The sequence below is a fragment of the Rhincodon typus genome, chromosome 20, assembly GCF_021869965.1.
Source record: "Rhincodon typus isolate 14 chromosome 20, sRhiTyp1.1, whole genome shotgun sequence".
NCBI lineage: Eukaryota > Metazoa > Chordata > Chondrichthyes > Orectolobiformes > Rhincodontidae > Rhincodon > Rhincodon typus.
Window position 1 is genome coordinate 1,207,360 of NC_063351.1, and position 15,507 is coordinate 1,222,866.

Consider the following 15,507-nt stretch of genomic DNA (forward strand, 5'->3'; position numbering starts at 1 on the left):
CAACCATTAATCCACATCATATTGCATTTGCCAAATATTTGTCCACTCAACCAGCCTGTTCAAGTCACCCTCCAGCCTCGTGGCATCCTCCTCATAGCACACACACTGCCACCCAGCTTAGTGTCGTCTGCAAATTTGGGGATATTGCTTTCAATTTCTTCATCCAAATCATTAATGTATGTTGCGCTGGCTCAGTAGAGCCATCAACTCCCTGATATTTCAAAAATCTATCTACTTCCTCTCTAAATACTTGAGGGATCTACCCTCTACAGCCTTCTGGGGTAGAGATTCCCAGATGCTCATCTTCCTCTGGGAGGAGAAATTCCTTTGTGTCTCAGTTTTACGTGAGTATCCCCTTATTATGTCCTCTTATTCTGTAACAATATTCTGTCAACCTGAATCTAAAAGACAGATCAGTTTGAGATATTTGCACAATATATAAAATCTTTAAAGTTTGTGGTGACTCTGGGAAGACCGAGCCTTGATTTCCAGTCCAGTGAGATATGATAAAGTTTGAGAGCTCATCGGGATTGATTTTGAAACAGACAACAAGGATTTGAGTGTGGTATTAGTAAGTAATACAGGTGAAGAAAAATACAGGGTCTGTACAGCATTTTAAACCTAGCACTGGAAATAGCAAAGGATTTCTGCAAGTTGTAGAGTTTTCCCTGGCAGTCTTAAGGGAACTTTCAAAACTCAGGTTGATTCAGTGGGCAGGTAAACTGGAGTTGACATTGCCTGACAGACCTACGAAGGCAGATACAATTGAGGTATTAGCATAGCACTTAGGTTTAAGGGAATACGAGAGAGAACCAGGTACTTCAGGTAGCAGGGAATGAAACACGCTCAAAGAGGAGGAGAGATAGGCGACCAGTTGGTCCTCACAAAACATAGTCTCCGCAAACTCTGTGGGCAAGGACTGCTTTCCAAGACTTTTCCCCCACTCATAACTTCAGCATGTCCATGTTTGCCTCTCTGACTGTGCATGTGTGTAGTGAGAGTTTTATAAAGGGGTTAGAGGTCAACACTTCATGATTGTTTATCTGGAGCCAGAATCTATTTAATTGTAGTAAATAGTAATCTTTGTAAGTACAGAAACCTGGTCCATGCTTTCTGTCAACCTGCATCTAAAAGACAGGGAAACCGGGGACAGAAACAGAATGCTGGAGAGACTCAGCAGGTCTGGCAACACCTGTGGAGAGAAGAACAGTTAACATTTTTGAGTCCCATAACACTTCTTCAGAATGGACTCAAAACATTAACATTGTTTCTCTCTCCATAGAGGCTGCCAGACCTGCAGAGTTTCTTGTTTTTGTTCACTTTGTTTTTGTTTCAGATCTCAGCATCCACAGTTGTTTGTTTTATTTTGGAGGTAACTTGGGGAGTTTTATGTATTCTTTAACTTTTGTGACGTTTTAAACTTTGAGTGAGGCCTCCTGCTGCTTCTGGAATCCTGTTCTCCTTCATTCAGGCTCAGACCCAGCATGATAGCAGCAGTGGAATCAGCCAGAACAACTGTTCCATCTCCTCCAAAAACGAGTCCCACTTTTAATGCTCCTCCTGATCATGGATTCTGTCTCTCGAGAAGCAGCAACTTTGGGAGAGACGGAACCTGTGATTGGAGAAAGAAGAACCACAAATTTGGGAGAGACAGAATCTGTAATTGGAGGAGCAACTCCTCGGATCTTGTGGCTACCAAACATGGGCGAGTTTTCTCTCTTTTGTCACCACCCTGATTAACTTTTCATGAGCTTTTTGGGGATTTAGAGGGCAAATTTTCCTGCTGTCCTTTTGTATTTTTAACTCTGCTGCTTACAAATCACTTGGATTTCTGATCACTCTGCATTGTTTAAGCTGAAGTAAATACTGTCCCCTTATTAGGAGAGCTTATGTAAGAACCAACTGCATACTTAGCACAACACTGGCAGATGTCAGAATCTGAAGTCTGAGTGCAGTAGCAGAAGCCAAGCCAACCAAGTATCCAGTGATAGAGTTGTAATAGATTCAGACCCGAGACTTCCTCCGCTAAGATAGGAGCAGAATAATAAGATGGAAAGAGCAGCAAGCTGAATTAATGCGTAACTTTGGAATTATGCTCCAGGTGTGACAGAAATTCTTCACAAAGGAGACTAAGAGACAAAGAAGTGGCAATATTAGAAAAAAAATGCCAGCTTATTCAAGAAAAAAAAATCGCAAAGGAATAACCCATGAATGTATTAAAGTCATTTCTAGGCTCTAAAGGGGAATAATATTTTCATTTCAATTCTTTCCTCCTCCTGAGTGCAAGATATGCATTAGGTGAGTATTCTGTTGGTCTTTACAACTCTCCTGTATTTTGTTCAAGAAGCCATTCCCTAAATATTAGCTTTAACAGTGAATGATTTTCTTCTTTTATGGATACTTAAGTCAATTTCAAAGTGAATTTAACTAATTAAACCATAGAGAATGTGGGCTAAACCTAACTTGCAAAGCTTTGTTTCAGAAAAACTGAAAGAACTGCGGATACTGTAAATCAGACATAAAAATAGAAATTGCTGGAAAAGCTTAGAAGGTCTAGCAGCCTCCATGAAGAGAAATCAGAGTTAATGTTTTGAGTGACCCTTCTGAGCTTTTCCGGTAATTTCTATTTTTGCCTTTGTATCAGGAAATGTATTTTATATGTGGACTGAGCTTTTGAGGAAACCCAAGGATACGATTTCTATAAACATTGTATGTGTTTGATAGGTTTGAGATTGGTGGGGGGGGGGAAGATAGAAAAAAATCTTAATTGTTTTGTCTTTTTTTACAGTTTCTCTATACACTTGCAATTGTGCTAATACTGGAATTGCTGGGTGGAGTTGTGGCATTGATCTTCAGGCATCAGGTAATAAAATCAACATTGCATCAAATATATATGAAGACAGGACTGGAATATCTCCTGCCACCACATGGTACCGGAAGTCAGTGACACTGACGTCATTGATGTGCACCTAGAACAGCAAATCAGCACCCACAGCTTTTACAACCTTGATATATACATTGTTTAAGTCAAATTTCTGGACTTTCGGACTTGTCCCCTCTGCAAAATGCAAAAGAACTGAATTATCAGGAGTAGTCAGTGGTGTTATAGTACTGTTAATGGAGACTATCATAAATACTCTGTTTAATGTTGGATCATAAGATAACTTATAGTAGGTCTTAATTCAATGTAACTTCATGTTTTTCATGACAACTTTTAAACTTGTTTGTCAGCCTTGACATACTGACAGCACACTCACCTCCAACTCAAGATCACAGAGATCATTTGGTGCCTACTCTAGGCTGATACTTGAGTGCAGCACTGAGATTGCTATACAGTCTAAGATGCCATTTTTCAGATGAGGCATTAAACCAAAGGCCCATCTACCCTGTGAGATGTGAAAGATTTCGTAGCACTGTTCAAAGAAGAGCTAGGGAGTTTTACTGTTACCTGGCCAAAATTGGCTTTGAGCCAACACTAATAAAAAGCAAACTAAGTAGTGAGTTTATCTCATTGCTGTTGGTGGAACATTCTTATGTTCGACATAATTACCATAGTTTAATACTTAAACATGGGCGTTGTTAAAAAGCAATTCAGTGGGTGTAGAGTGGTTTGGAATGTCCTGATGATATGAAAGTTGCTAAGCACATGCAAGATTTCATTATTTTCTGTGCGTGAACAGCTGCCACCCCTCCTGTCATTGAACTCACAAAGCAGATAAATATTTTAACTGTGGCAGATTAAGAAATGGAGATTTGCATCAGGTGCTACATTCATCTAAATTTATTACAAAGCATTGATAGATTTTTTTAATGCTGTTACTCAGGTATTCAAAGCCTGCTTTCTGATAGTCATAGAGTCATATAGCATGGAAACAGACCCTTCGCCCAATTCACCCATGCTGACCAAGTTCCTAAACTGAACTAGTCCCACTTGCCTATTTGGCTCATATCCCTTTAAAGCTTTCCTATTCATGTACCCATCCAAACGTCTTTTAAACGTTGTAATGCACCTGCATCTACAAATTCCTCTGGCAGTTCATTCCACATATAAACTGCCCTCTGTCTGAAAAAGTTGCCTCTCGGGTCCCTTTTAAATCTTTTTCCTCTCACCTTAAAAATATGCCCTCTATTTTGAATTCCCCCACCCTAGTGAAAAGACCTTTGCTATTCACCTTATTTATGCCCCTCATGATTTTGTAAACCTCTGTAATCTCCTACACTCCTGTGAAAAAACTCCCAGCCTATCCAGCCTCACCTCATAACTCAAACCCTTGAGTCCCAGCAACATTCTTGTAATTTTTTTCTGAACCCTCTCCAATTTAATAATATCCTTCCTAGGCCAGAACTGTACATGGTACTCCAAATGTGGCCTCACCAACGTCCGTACAACCTCATCATGATGTCCCAACGCCTGTACTTAGTGATGTCAGCGATAAAGGCAGGCATGCTAAATGCCTTCTTAACTACTCTACCTACCTGTGATGCAACTTTCAAAGAACTATGTACCTGAACCCATAGGTGTCCCTGTTTGACAACACTACTCAGGGTCCTCCCATTAACTGTATTAATCCTGCCCTTGTTTGTCTTACCAAAATAGAATACCTTGCATTTCTCCAAATTCAATTCCATCCACTGTTCCTCAGCCCATTGGCCCAATTGATCAAGATCCCTTTGTCATCTCAGATAAACTTCACTGTCCACTATACCACCAATTTTGGTGTCATCCACAATTTTTTTACTGTGGCCCCTAAATGCATTAGTGATTAATTCATAATCATTGCACAGTGACAAAATGATTGTCACAGACAGGGAAACAATTTCTGCATCTTCCAAAAGGCAAAGATTGGGGCAAATCTAAACAACAGTTATATCCAGACTCTTTGAATGAAGCATATGTCAAGCAGAAAGGCCTTAGTTGAGGCAATCCACTTAGGGGAAAGGTTGTTAGAGGAATTGGTGGACTAAATTGGGTACATTTGAATATGTTTAATTTTTTTCAGGATGATGGAGATTTTTAAATATATTTTTTAGATTTAGAATGTTATTTTTATAGGTATGAAGTGCAGTAGGTGGGTGTTATGCTGTTTTTCTTCCAGTGTCCCAACCATAGATTATTGCAGCTCTGATGTCATAGATTATTCTCCACAGAGAACTACACTTTCTATATTGTTGACAGTGTTTATCCTTGCCCTGAAACCTCAGTAAGATGTTAATAACGTGCTGTAGTAAAACAATAAAACTCATAACAAATCTGTTTTACACAACAGACTCCCTCAGGTTCCGCGAGATCACATCTTGTTTCTCAAAACTGGCAGAATATAACTCCAGAGTTGCAATAAATTTGCCTCGTATATTTTTGCATGAATAATGAACCAGTGAAAAATCAAACAACGATAATTTATGATGTTTTAAAAATTGTGCTTGTGTGCCCTTTCACTTTTTTCCCATTATAAATACCTACGTTGACATTTGGAAACGGTTAATGTAAACCAGACATACTCCATTTGCTCACATCTTTGCTTGATATTTTAAATTTATAAAAGTTTGATATGATCTTGGAATATACCAGAAGACTGGAGAAATGTCGTGGATGAATTCCAGTGTTTTAAAACCGTAACTAGACAAGGCTTGAAACCAATTCCTGCATATAATGCTGAAAGTTTATCTAGATTGGTAGGCAAGAATTGTCATGCACAGCGGTTCATGCAGGTAAAACTCTCTTGAGAATGGATAAGGATAGGAAAATCAAAATAATTTACAGTGAAAAGATTGCTTTTAAAAAAATGTGTGAAGCCTGTGATGTGGAGGATGTAGAGTGAGAAAAGGCAGAAATGTTCACAATTCTGTAGCACTGCCTTCATTCCTCCACCTTTCAACCTCCACACATCACTTTTGTACTGAAATGATTAACCACACCTTATGGGAACTACACATATTTTTCCTTGTTTTATTCTAACACATTCAGCCCTTTCATTATGTCATAATATGATTATCCCAGAATATGTGCAGAACTTGGCTTCGTTCCTGATGTGTGGGGGGTATGGTATATTCATCACATGGTCTATTTTACTTGTACATGAGAACAATCTGCTTTTTAATAAATTTGAAAATTTCACCAACATTTGAATGCAGCCTAACTGCTTGCAGCAAAATTGAGTGTAATATAACAAATGCAAATGACAATGTTACATTTTATACAGCACCTTATTACATCATTGGTATCCTCAAAACATTTCATACAGTAGGTTACAATCCAAATTCTAAAATTGCTCTTCTTCAAAAGCCTGTGCAGGCTGGGTTAAATACAAGAATGATTGTAGCATTTTCGTGATTTGTAGCACATTATTTGACTCTAACTGTGTGGCTTGTGATCAGTTTATACTGCATAATTATTGAGTCAAGGTTAATAAACTACATCTTCAGCTATCAGTACATTCAATCTGATTAGCTGTAGCCACTTTTATCAAGGTTTCACCTGTTGGTTTAATATTATGTTATTTATTTTCCAGACATTAGACTTTATAAATCAAAACATCCGTAAAGGCATTATACATTACTATGATGACCTGGATTTCAAGAACATAATGGATTTTGTTCAAGAGGAGGTTTGTCTTTCGACCTAACATTCTTTATTCACCCGATGTTGTATTGTTTTAATGAGTTTATGTTCAGGCCAAACTACAAACATGGCAGGTTGCATGGCATTTCATATTCCAGTTCAGATATATGAAGAGCCATGCACTCCATTAAATGGCAGAATATAACAGTCATACAGCACAGAAACAAACCCTTAGGTCCAACCAGTCCATGCCAAACACAATCCCAAACTAAACTAGCCCCACCTGCCTTCTCCTGGCCGATAGCCCTCCAAACTCTTCCTATTTAGTACTTACCCAAATGTCTTTTAACATAACTGTACCTGTATCCACCACTACTTCAGGAAGTTCATTCCACATGTGAGCCACCCTCTGTGTAAAAAAAATTGCCCCTCATTTCTTTTTTAAATCTCTCTCCTCTCACCTTAAAAATGTGTCCCCTGGTCTTGAAATCCCCCATTCTAAGGAAAACACAACTACCATTAACCCTATCTATACTCCTTATTATTTTATAAACTTCTGTAAGGTTCCCTCTCAACCTTCTACACTAACCAGCTACCAAGAGACATGACTAACTATCATTCATTTCAATACACGTGGACAAAAAGGGACACTGGGACAACGTAGCCATCCTTGGACAAGCCAACCAAACACACGCTCAAGAATTCCTGGAGGCCTGGCACTCAAACTGGAGCTCCATTAACAAACATATAGAGCTGGACCCCATATACCAACTATTAAGAAACAAATCCAAAAGTGATACCACCCACCCCAGCAAACTAAGACACATAAATTGCAAGCGGGACAGAACACTGACACTTCACTGGAGACACACTGATGATGTTACCTAATATGGTGACAAAACATCTGTAAATGATCTTATCAGCTCGGCAAGCAAGTCAACATCTGCTTCTGTGCTCTAGTGGAAATAAGTCCCAGGTATCCAGCCTTTCATTATAACTCAAACCTTCCATACCTGGCAACATACTGGTAAATCTTTTCTGAACCCCCTGTAGGTTAATAATATCCTTCTTATGACTGGGCAACCAGGTCTGGACGCAGTATTCCAGAAGAGACCTCACCAAAGTCCTGTACAACCTCAGCATGACTTCCCAACTCCTATACTCAAAGGACTAAGCAATGAAGGCAACCATGAATAGTCTATCTGTTTTCTTTATCGTTTTTACCACTGCAGGCTATCTTGACTCTCTGCTGTCCACCCAAACTCCCCTCATGGTTCTGTGAAAGCAGAGATTCTGAACAGTTCTCTCCCCCCAGGTTCTGTCCATTTCTTCTTAAAATCTATCATCTTCACTTTATTTTCAAGAAACTGACCCAAATTCCTCTGTGCTTGTAAACCACCACCCTGTCTCTCCCTCCTCTTCTGCTTCAAATACTTGAATGGAGTGTTGCCTTCCAAGTCCAATATGCCAATATTTTCTTGATGGTCAATCAGATTTCCTCCCATGCCACAGCACCTAAATGTCTCTTATCACCAAGACATTCTGTATGATTGTGACAAAGCTACACTATCCTTCCTCATCCTTCTCAATTTGTCTGCAGCAATTGACATAGCTACAGCATCATCCACTGTCATCCAGCTGAGTGGGACTACGCTCATTTGGTTCCATTCCTGTTTATCTAATTGTAGCCAGAAAAGCACTTGCAATAGCTTCTGTTCCTGCTCTGGTATCCCTTCAAGGTCAAGATTGCCCCACTCATATTACTGATCTAAAGTTGTCTGTTGGTAGAAAAAACTTCTGTTTTCAGGCTGATAAGTAGAATCCCTCTATGAAAAGCAATGTCCTGACAGACACTGTTTTTAAAAAAAAAAGATTTTTAATATTTTTGATAACCACTTTTAATGTCTTGGCTCCCAAATTAAAAGAAAACAATCCCCTCTTCTATCTCCGAGAAATTAAGAAATCAGCTGCACTAAATCTCCAACAGGAAGCTAAGCATTGAAGTATCACTAAAAATGATTGGTTCTATGTTCTTTGAGTAACCTAAGGATGGGAACTTAAGTACGCATTTTCACAGGTTTATTTTTTTTGAATGTTTTAATTGGTTTAAAATATTATTTAAATTAAAGTCTTTTGTCATAGCTTTGGTAAACTGCAAGGAGACAGCCATTATGAATGGCAGGGCCATGAAGAGGAAATGGGTTCTGATGATAAGGCAGTACTTAATGTGGCAGTCATTTGAAGATTTATTTCACATGATTACTTGGAATTGATGACAGACTCTGAGCAGCTCATTGAAATAATTAAGGTACTTTGTACCTCAAATACTCATGTTTTTTGATGAAGTCCTGAAGGACAGAATGTAGTTGATCGAGATTTGGGTAGCAGCAACATGAATGATCCAGATATATATTACAGAGCTATGATATTCAGTAACGAGTCATTGAAGTGGTAAAATGTTCTGGCATGTAATAAATTAAAGGATGGAACAATTATGGACAAAACTTCAGCAAGGCTTTTGACAGGGTTCCACATGGGAGACTGATAGGAAAGGTAAGAGCCTATGGGACCCAAGGAAATTTGGCAAATTGAATCCACAATTCGCTGAGTGACAGGAAGCATAGAGTGATTGAAGGGTGTTTTTCTGACTGGAAGTCTGTGTGCAGTGGGGTCCCACAGGGGTCAGTAGGGCTTTGCTGTTTGTAGTTTCTCTAAGTGATTTAGGCTTGAATATAAGACTGTTCATCAGTAAATCCCTTTGTGATACAAAAATGTAGTAAGGAGGATAGCCTTAAACTGAAAGAGGATATTGGATGTGGCCAGAACCAGGGATCGCAGTATGAGGATTCAGGGTACACGATTCAGGACGGAGATGAGGAGGCATTTCTTAACCCAAAGAATGGTGAGCCCATGGAATTCATTTACCACAGGAAGTAGATGATGCTAAAACATTGAATGTATTCAAGAGGTGACTAGATATAGCATTTAGCGTGAACGTGATCAAAGGTTATGGGGAGAAAGCAAGATTAGGCTATTGAGTTAGACAATCAGCCATGATCGTGAAGAATGGCAGAGCAGGCTCAAAGGGCCGAATGGCCGCTTCCTGTTCCTATCTTCTATGTGTCTAGTTGGGCTGGCCAGATGGGCTAATCAATGGCAAATAGAATTCAATCTGGAGGTGAAGTGATGCACTTGAGCAGGACCAGCAAGGGAATACATGATGAGCACTAGAACCCTGGGAAGCACTGAGGATCAGAGGGACTTTGGTGTGTATGTACACCAGTCATCATAGAGTATCAGGACAGGTGGATAAAGTGGATTTATAAAGTATACTTGTCTTTATTAGTCAAGGCATAGAGTTTAAGGGCAGGGAGGTCATGTTGAACTGTATAAAATGTTGGTTAGGCCACAGTTAAAGTATTGTGTGCAGCTCTAGAATCCACGTTATAGAGGGGATTTGAAAGCAGTAGAGAAGGTGCAGAGGAGTTTTGCCAGGATGTTGTCTGGGCTGGAGGGTCAGTTATGAAGAGAGTTTCAACAGACGGCAGTTGTTTTCCATTAGAGGAGATTGAGAGGGAATATGATTGAGATGGAGAAAATTATGAGTGCTTATATAGAATAGATAAGAAGAAACTTTCCCCTGGATGGACTGGGGACATAGATTTAAGATAAGGGGCAGAACATTTAGAGGAGATGTGAGGAAAAGCTTTTTCAGCCAGAGGCTTTTGGGAATCTGGTACTATCGGCCTGGTAAGACAGAAACCCTCATAACATCTAAGAATTATATAGATGTGCAGTTGTGATGCCAAGGCATACAAGGCCATAGGCCAGTTGCTGGAAATTTGGATTAGAATAGTTTTTGACAGGTGTGGACATGATAGGCCAAAGGGCCTTTTTCTGTGCTGTAAATTTCTATGACTGTGAAATGCAAGCCCAGCAGTGAATTAGAAACTAAGGCATAGACCTTTTTCCTTGACAGCAACCTTATTCATGAAGTCTTATAGATCTCTTGATAACGGACCCTGGTGACCCAGCTGTCCCATTTTTATGTGCTCAGTGGCAATTAAATAACAGCCATTATCTGCCTACCCATAGCCATATGATTGACATTAACAGTGGGACATGCCAGAGAAGCTTTGGGTAAATACACTTTTTATTTTGAATGCTTAGGACAAAGATCCATCTGCTTAAAACACAACTGACCAAAAACTGAACTGGTCCAGCTGTGCCTACAAGTGCAGGTCAGAGGCTGGGAATTCTGTACAGATTTTTGATGAGCTTTTGACTCCCCAAGCCTTTTGCCCAACTAAAGGCATAAGCCATTCAAAGATATCCATTCACTAACATGGTAGTTGCAGTGTGTAATCATCTAAAGGGAGCATTTTGGCAACTCTCCGTGGCTTCTTTCGAATCCAGTCCAGAAGGACAGTCTGCATGTGAATAGTACTTTTGCAAGTTGTCCTCCTCATCACACAGGCACTGCCTTGGAAGCATGTTTTTGTTCCTTCACTGTTGCTGGATCAAAGCCTAGAACTCCTTCCCTCACAGCACTGAAGGAGTAGCTTCATGTACTCTGCTGGAGATCAAAATAATACCAGAGATTGAACATTTGTGTTCGTGATGAAGAATCATACCGAATCTAAAACCACGTAAACTATCATATCATTGAATTTCATTCACAGGAAGCAAATGCATTTTTAAGAAACCTGTCCCTTTATAATTTCTTTCAATACATTCTTGGCAGTTTTGTCTCAATAGTGGAGTATATATGTTGATTGCTTAAAGACCGTCTATTCTGTCTACAAAGTCAGGGCAGTCATAAGGCTGAAGAAGACATGACAGTCTACCTGTTCAATATATAAAAGAAGCTGTTCAATGTTGTCAGCTTGTTTAAGTTTGCCAGTAGAATAACACCGATGTCTTTACTGAGTAAAACATCCAGTTCTAAATTGCAATTCATAATCGTTTCCCATTTATTTAGTAAATCTCAGCACGGACATATTTTTGGATTGGCATATAAACTGTCCTTTCTACTTCAAAAAAATTTCTTTTTCATACTGCATCAAATCTCACTGCAGTTTTGAGGAAAAATTCAGGAACATTTTGACCCTCTTACCTAAAAGTAGCCTGGTGATTAAAGAGACAGGTGGTGATCAGGTCATATTTCTACATCACCTTAACTAGGCCAAAATCAAAAAGGCTGCACTCTCTAACTATCAATGCACTACCACCCCCAATTCCCTCAAGAGGAGCAGGGCCTAATTTAATTGATAAAGTCACATCCCAATTGTGTGATCTGAACACAAATTTCAATTTAAGAAGACCTACTGAAAGGCAAAAGTCAGTGTTCTGGAGGAGGTCCAGAGAATTGGTTTGTCGCTTTCCTTTTTAGACGCTCTTTGTGAGACTTGAGGGAATTGTGTACCTGACTCCAAAAGGGTACCTTAAGTCTCTAGATTTTACCTCCCCATTCTGGTCATGCATAATCCTGAAACTAACATCTTGCTTTCCCAATTTCCCCATATCATCAATTCCTGCCTGACTTTAATTTGGGGCTGTCATCTCTGAGCACCCATTGTTCGCTGAAAGTCATTCAAGTTCCACTTCACCACAGATTTTTAAATTATATATTTCTCTTAGAGATATCCCACATTTTTATTTGGTGTAAATCCAAAGTTTGAAATGAACAGTTTCATGTGGATACGTGTAAAATGATATACAGTAGAAGAATAGAAACCTGATTAGAAGACTATGGGTCTACAACAGAGGCCTCATGTCTGTGGGAAGTGATGCAGGTGTTTGTAATTTTATAAGTTTTAAGTTTTTGTTAAAGTTTTAGCTTTTGCATCAAAATGTTATCCTTTTGAAGAATTGGAAGCCTCCTTGATTCATTTGGTTTACTTTGATTCTGATTTATGTTAAATCAAAACTTAGGAAAAGTGAAGTATTGTTGATAATTCAGTAAATTTGGTTATTTTGATTTACTCATTCTCCAGGGGACCAATATACATGATGCAAAGAGCTGAATGGATATGACTGGCCAAATAGGTGCTTTCTATGCTGCAACCATTCTGATTCTATTATAACACATAAGTTTTCAATACGTGGATTGAATGAAAACAGAATATTTTGGGTACTTGTACTTATGTGCGTTACACTATTTTCCGCCAAAAGATGCTGTTTACTGCATTTAATTAATCTGATCAATTGGTTGTGCCAGATTTGCAACTTGATCTGTTTTCTTTGTAGTTTAAATGCTGCGGTGCAGAGGATTTCACTGACTGGTCACTGAATATGTACCATAGTTGTGAAGGACGTGCAGCTGGACCACTTGCTTGTGGTGTGCCATACTCTTGTTGTAGACGCAATAAGGTATGACTTGCTGTTCTTTATCATAATCTCTAACTAATAGTATAATTTTTATTACCATTTCAATTATTGTAAGCATTTATATGTGATATATTGCATTTATTAACTGCAATGCAGTTGCAGTTTTACACAACATATTAATTGCAACTGCAATGAATTGATCCCTAGCCTGGTGATAATTATAATTTTCAGCACTTATTCATGACGACAGTTTCAGTCAATGCTAGAAGATAATAGGAAATTATCACTTGGATGGCCAGCTTCACCTGCAACTAAAATGTGATTACCCTTCGTCACTTGCAACGACTTTGAACGTGGGGAGCTAAGATTAAAGCATTTTTTTGCAGAAGGAGTAAAATAAAAGAGAGCGAGAACAATGTAAAGGACAGAGAAAGGAAAGTGAAAGTGGGGAGAAGATCAGCAATTAAGAGAAAAAGGAAGGAGTGAAGTGAGTATAGGCAATGAAGACAAGGAACAGAGGTGTTAGAAGGGGGAAGACATGAAAATGGAGAGAAAAAGAAAAGAATTTGGCTAGGGATAGGCTTAGGCAAAGGAAGAAAGTGGAAAAAGCAAGAAAGTAGAAGTGAGTGAAGGGGTGCATTGACTGGATGAAGAAGAGGGCATAAAGAGACTGGACAAGATAAGATGAGGAGAAGAGATAGATGAGAACGGAAGAAGGAATGGAGGATGATCGGCAGTATGAAATGCATTGGACAGAGTGAGCAGAATGATGTGGAGAGTGCGTAATGGAATAAAATAAGACAGGGAGATGAAGGATGAGAATGCAAAATTAAAGGAAGAGAGTGGGGGACAAAGAGAGAGGAAGAAGAAAAGAGGGTTACTAGGAGAGAACAGGAAATAGAGTTGAAATGGGAGGAATCAAGAAGAGAGCAAGATAATGGAAATGCATTGAGGTCATCTCAGGGAAGGAGTATAGCAGATAAGAGGACAGGAGTGCTAGCAAAGTATGTGGAGAGTAAAGGAATGGTGGAATAATGAATCCAGAAGGATAGACAACAAAACAGGAGACAGGAATGATGATGGGAAGGATGGGGGAAACAGGCATAAAACCAGAAACGTTCAGTGGCTTACACCAAAACAGTCATTCAATGGGATCATGACGTTGTATTGTTGATCTGAATGTAGGGGTTGAGTGCAATCTGTAAATTTGCAGATTTTTATAAAGATCGTTTGAACTATAAACAATGTGTAACTGTTCTGGCTGGATCTTAATATGTTGTGAGATTGAGTTTAAGACTGGCTAAATGTTTGGAAACCTGCGGTGTTGTGCATGTCGGCATCCTCTACATTCATATACTCTTCATGGAAAATAACTAAAGAAGCTGGAGAAAGGGAGATCTGGGTACTCTAGTGCACATGCTTAGAAGTGATTGCTAGAGCAAATAGTGTCATTGTGCATTTATAGGACAAGTGTCAGTTAGCTCAGCTGGCTGGAAGGCTGGTTTACATGCTGAGTGATGCCAACGGTGTCGGTTCAATTCCTGCACCAGCTGAGTTTACCACGAAAGACTTTCCTTGCCTGAGATGTGGTGACTCTCGGGTAAACCACCACCAGTTGTCTCTCTAATGAGAGAGCAGCCTTCTATAAAGTGTGCTGGTTTGTCCTTTTACAAGATCTAAGTCAAGCCTTTCTTGAGAAAACTGATCTTCTCAAAGGCAGGTGATTTTAAGACACTGGCAAGAGTGCAGGGGTGGCCCTTGAACTAATTCTTAGTATAAAGCATCTTTGTTCGAATCATTAGATAGTGAATGTATAGATGGAAAAAGAACAAAGGTGGAGATGGATGGAAATGACAATTTCATTGGACAAGTAATCCAGATACTTAGATTAATACTCTATATCTATACATTTAAATCCCACCATGCCACCATCTACAAAGCAGAAGTCAGGAGTGTGATGGAATACTTTGCACTTACCAGATGAGCCCAGGTCCAATGAAACTCCAGAAGCTCAACACAATCTGGGGCAAGGAAGACCACTTAAGTGGCGCCCTTCTACCATATTAAATATTCATTCCCTCCACCACTAGCGTGCAGTGTACCTCAAAAGTTTGACAGTTTACTTGCACTGAAGGCCCCTCTTAGCTGTTGTGGTAAGTGGGAAGTCACAGAATCACGGAATTGTTACAGTGCAGAAATTCATTCATCCATCGTGTCTACTCTAGCACTTCGAACATTTTATCTTCCTGCCAATCTCCTGCCATTTCCAGGCACATTGTTTGTATTTAAATAATCATCCAATGACCTCAAGAACCTGTCTTCATCTATCTCTTGCTCGCTTTCTCTCGCTCTCTCTCTCACAAACCCTTAGAATCGGGTCCCCTGATAGCTTCCTCTACGGTTCAAAATCTTCATGACTTTGAAAATGTTTATCAAACCTCCTCTAATCCTTTTCTCCAAGGAAAACAGTCCCAACTTCTCCAATCTTTTCTCATAATGAAGTATCTTCTCCCTGGAACGATTCTCGCAAACCTGTCCTGCAGTCTCTCCAATGCATTCACATCATTTCTTTTCTGTGGTGCCCAGAATTGTATGCAATTTTTCCAGCCAAGTTTACA

General features: G+C 39.4%; 1 protein-coding gene across 3 annotated transcripts in view; it reads left to right on the forward strand.

Annotated features, from left to right (window-relative positions):
• tspan15 (tetraspanin 15) overlaps nucleotides 1–15,507 on the forward strand; it is a 121,628-nt gene that overhangs the window by 56,531 nt on the left and 49,590 nt on the right. For all 3 annotated transcript variants that reach the window (XM_048609037.1, XM_048609036.1, XM_048609038.1), the window contains exons 3-5: nucleotides 2,789–2,863; nucleotides 6,510–6,605; nucleotides 12,809–12,931. In XM_048609037.1, the coding sequence (XP_048464994.1) occupies nucleotides 2,789–2,863; nucleotides 6,510–6,605; nucleotides 12,809–12,931 (294 nt within the window). The remainder of the gene's footprint in view (nucleotides 1–2,788; nucleotides 2,864–6,509; nucleotides 6,606–12,808; nucleotides 12,932–15,507) is intronic.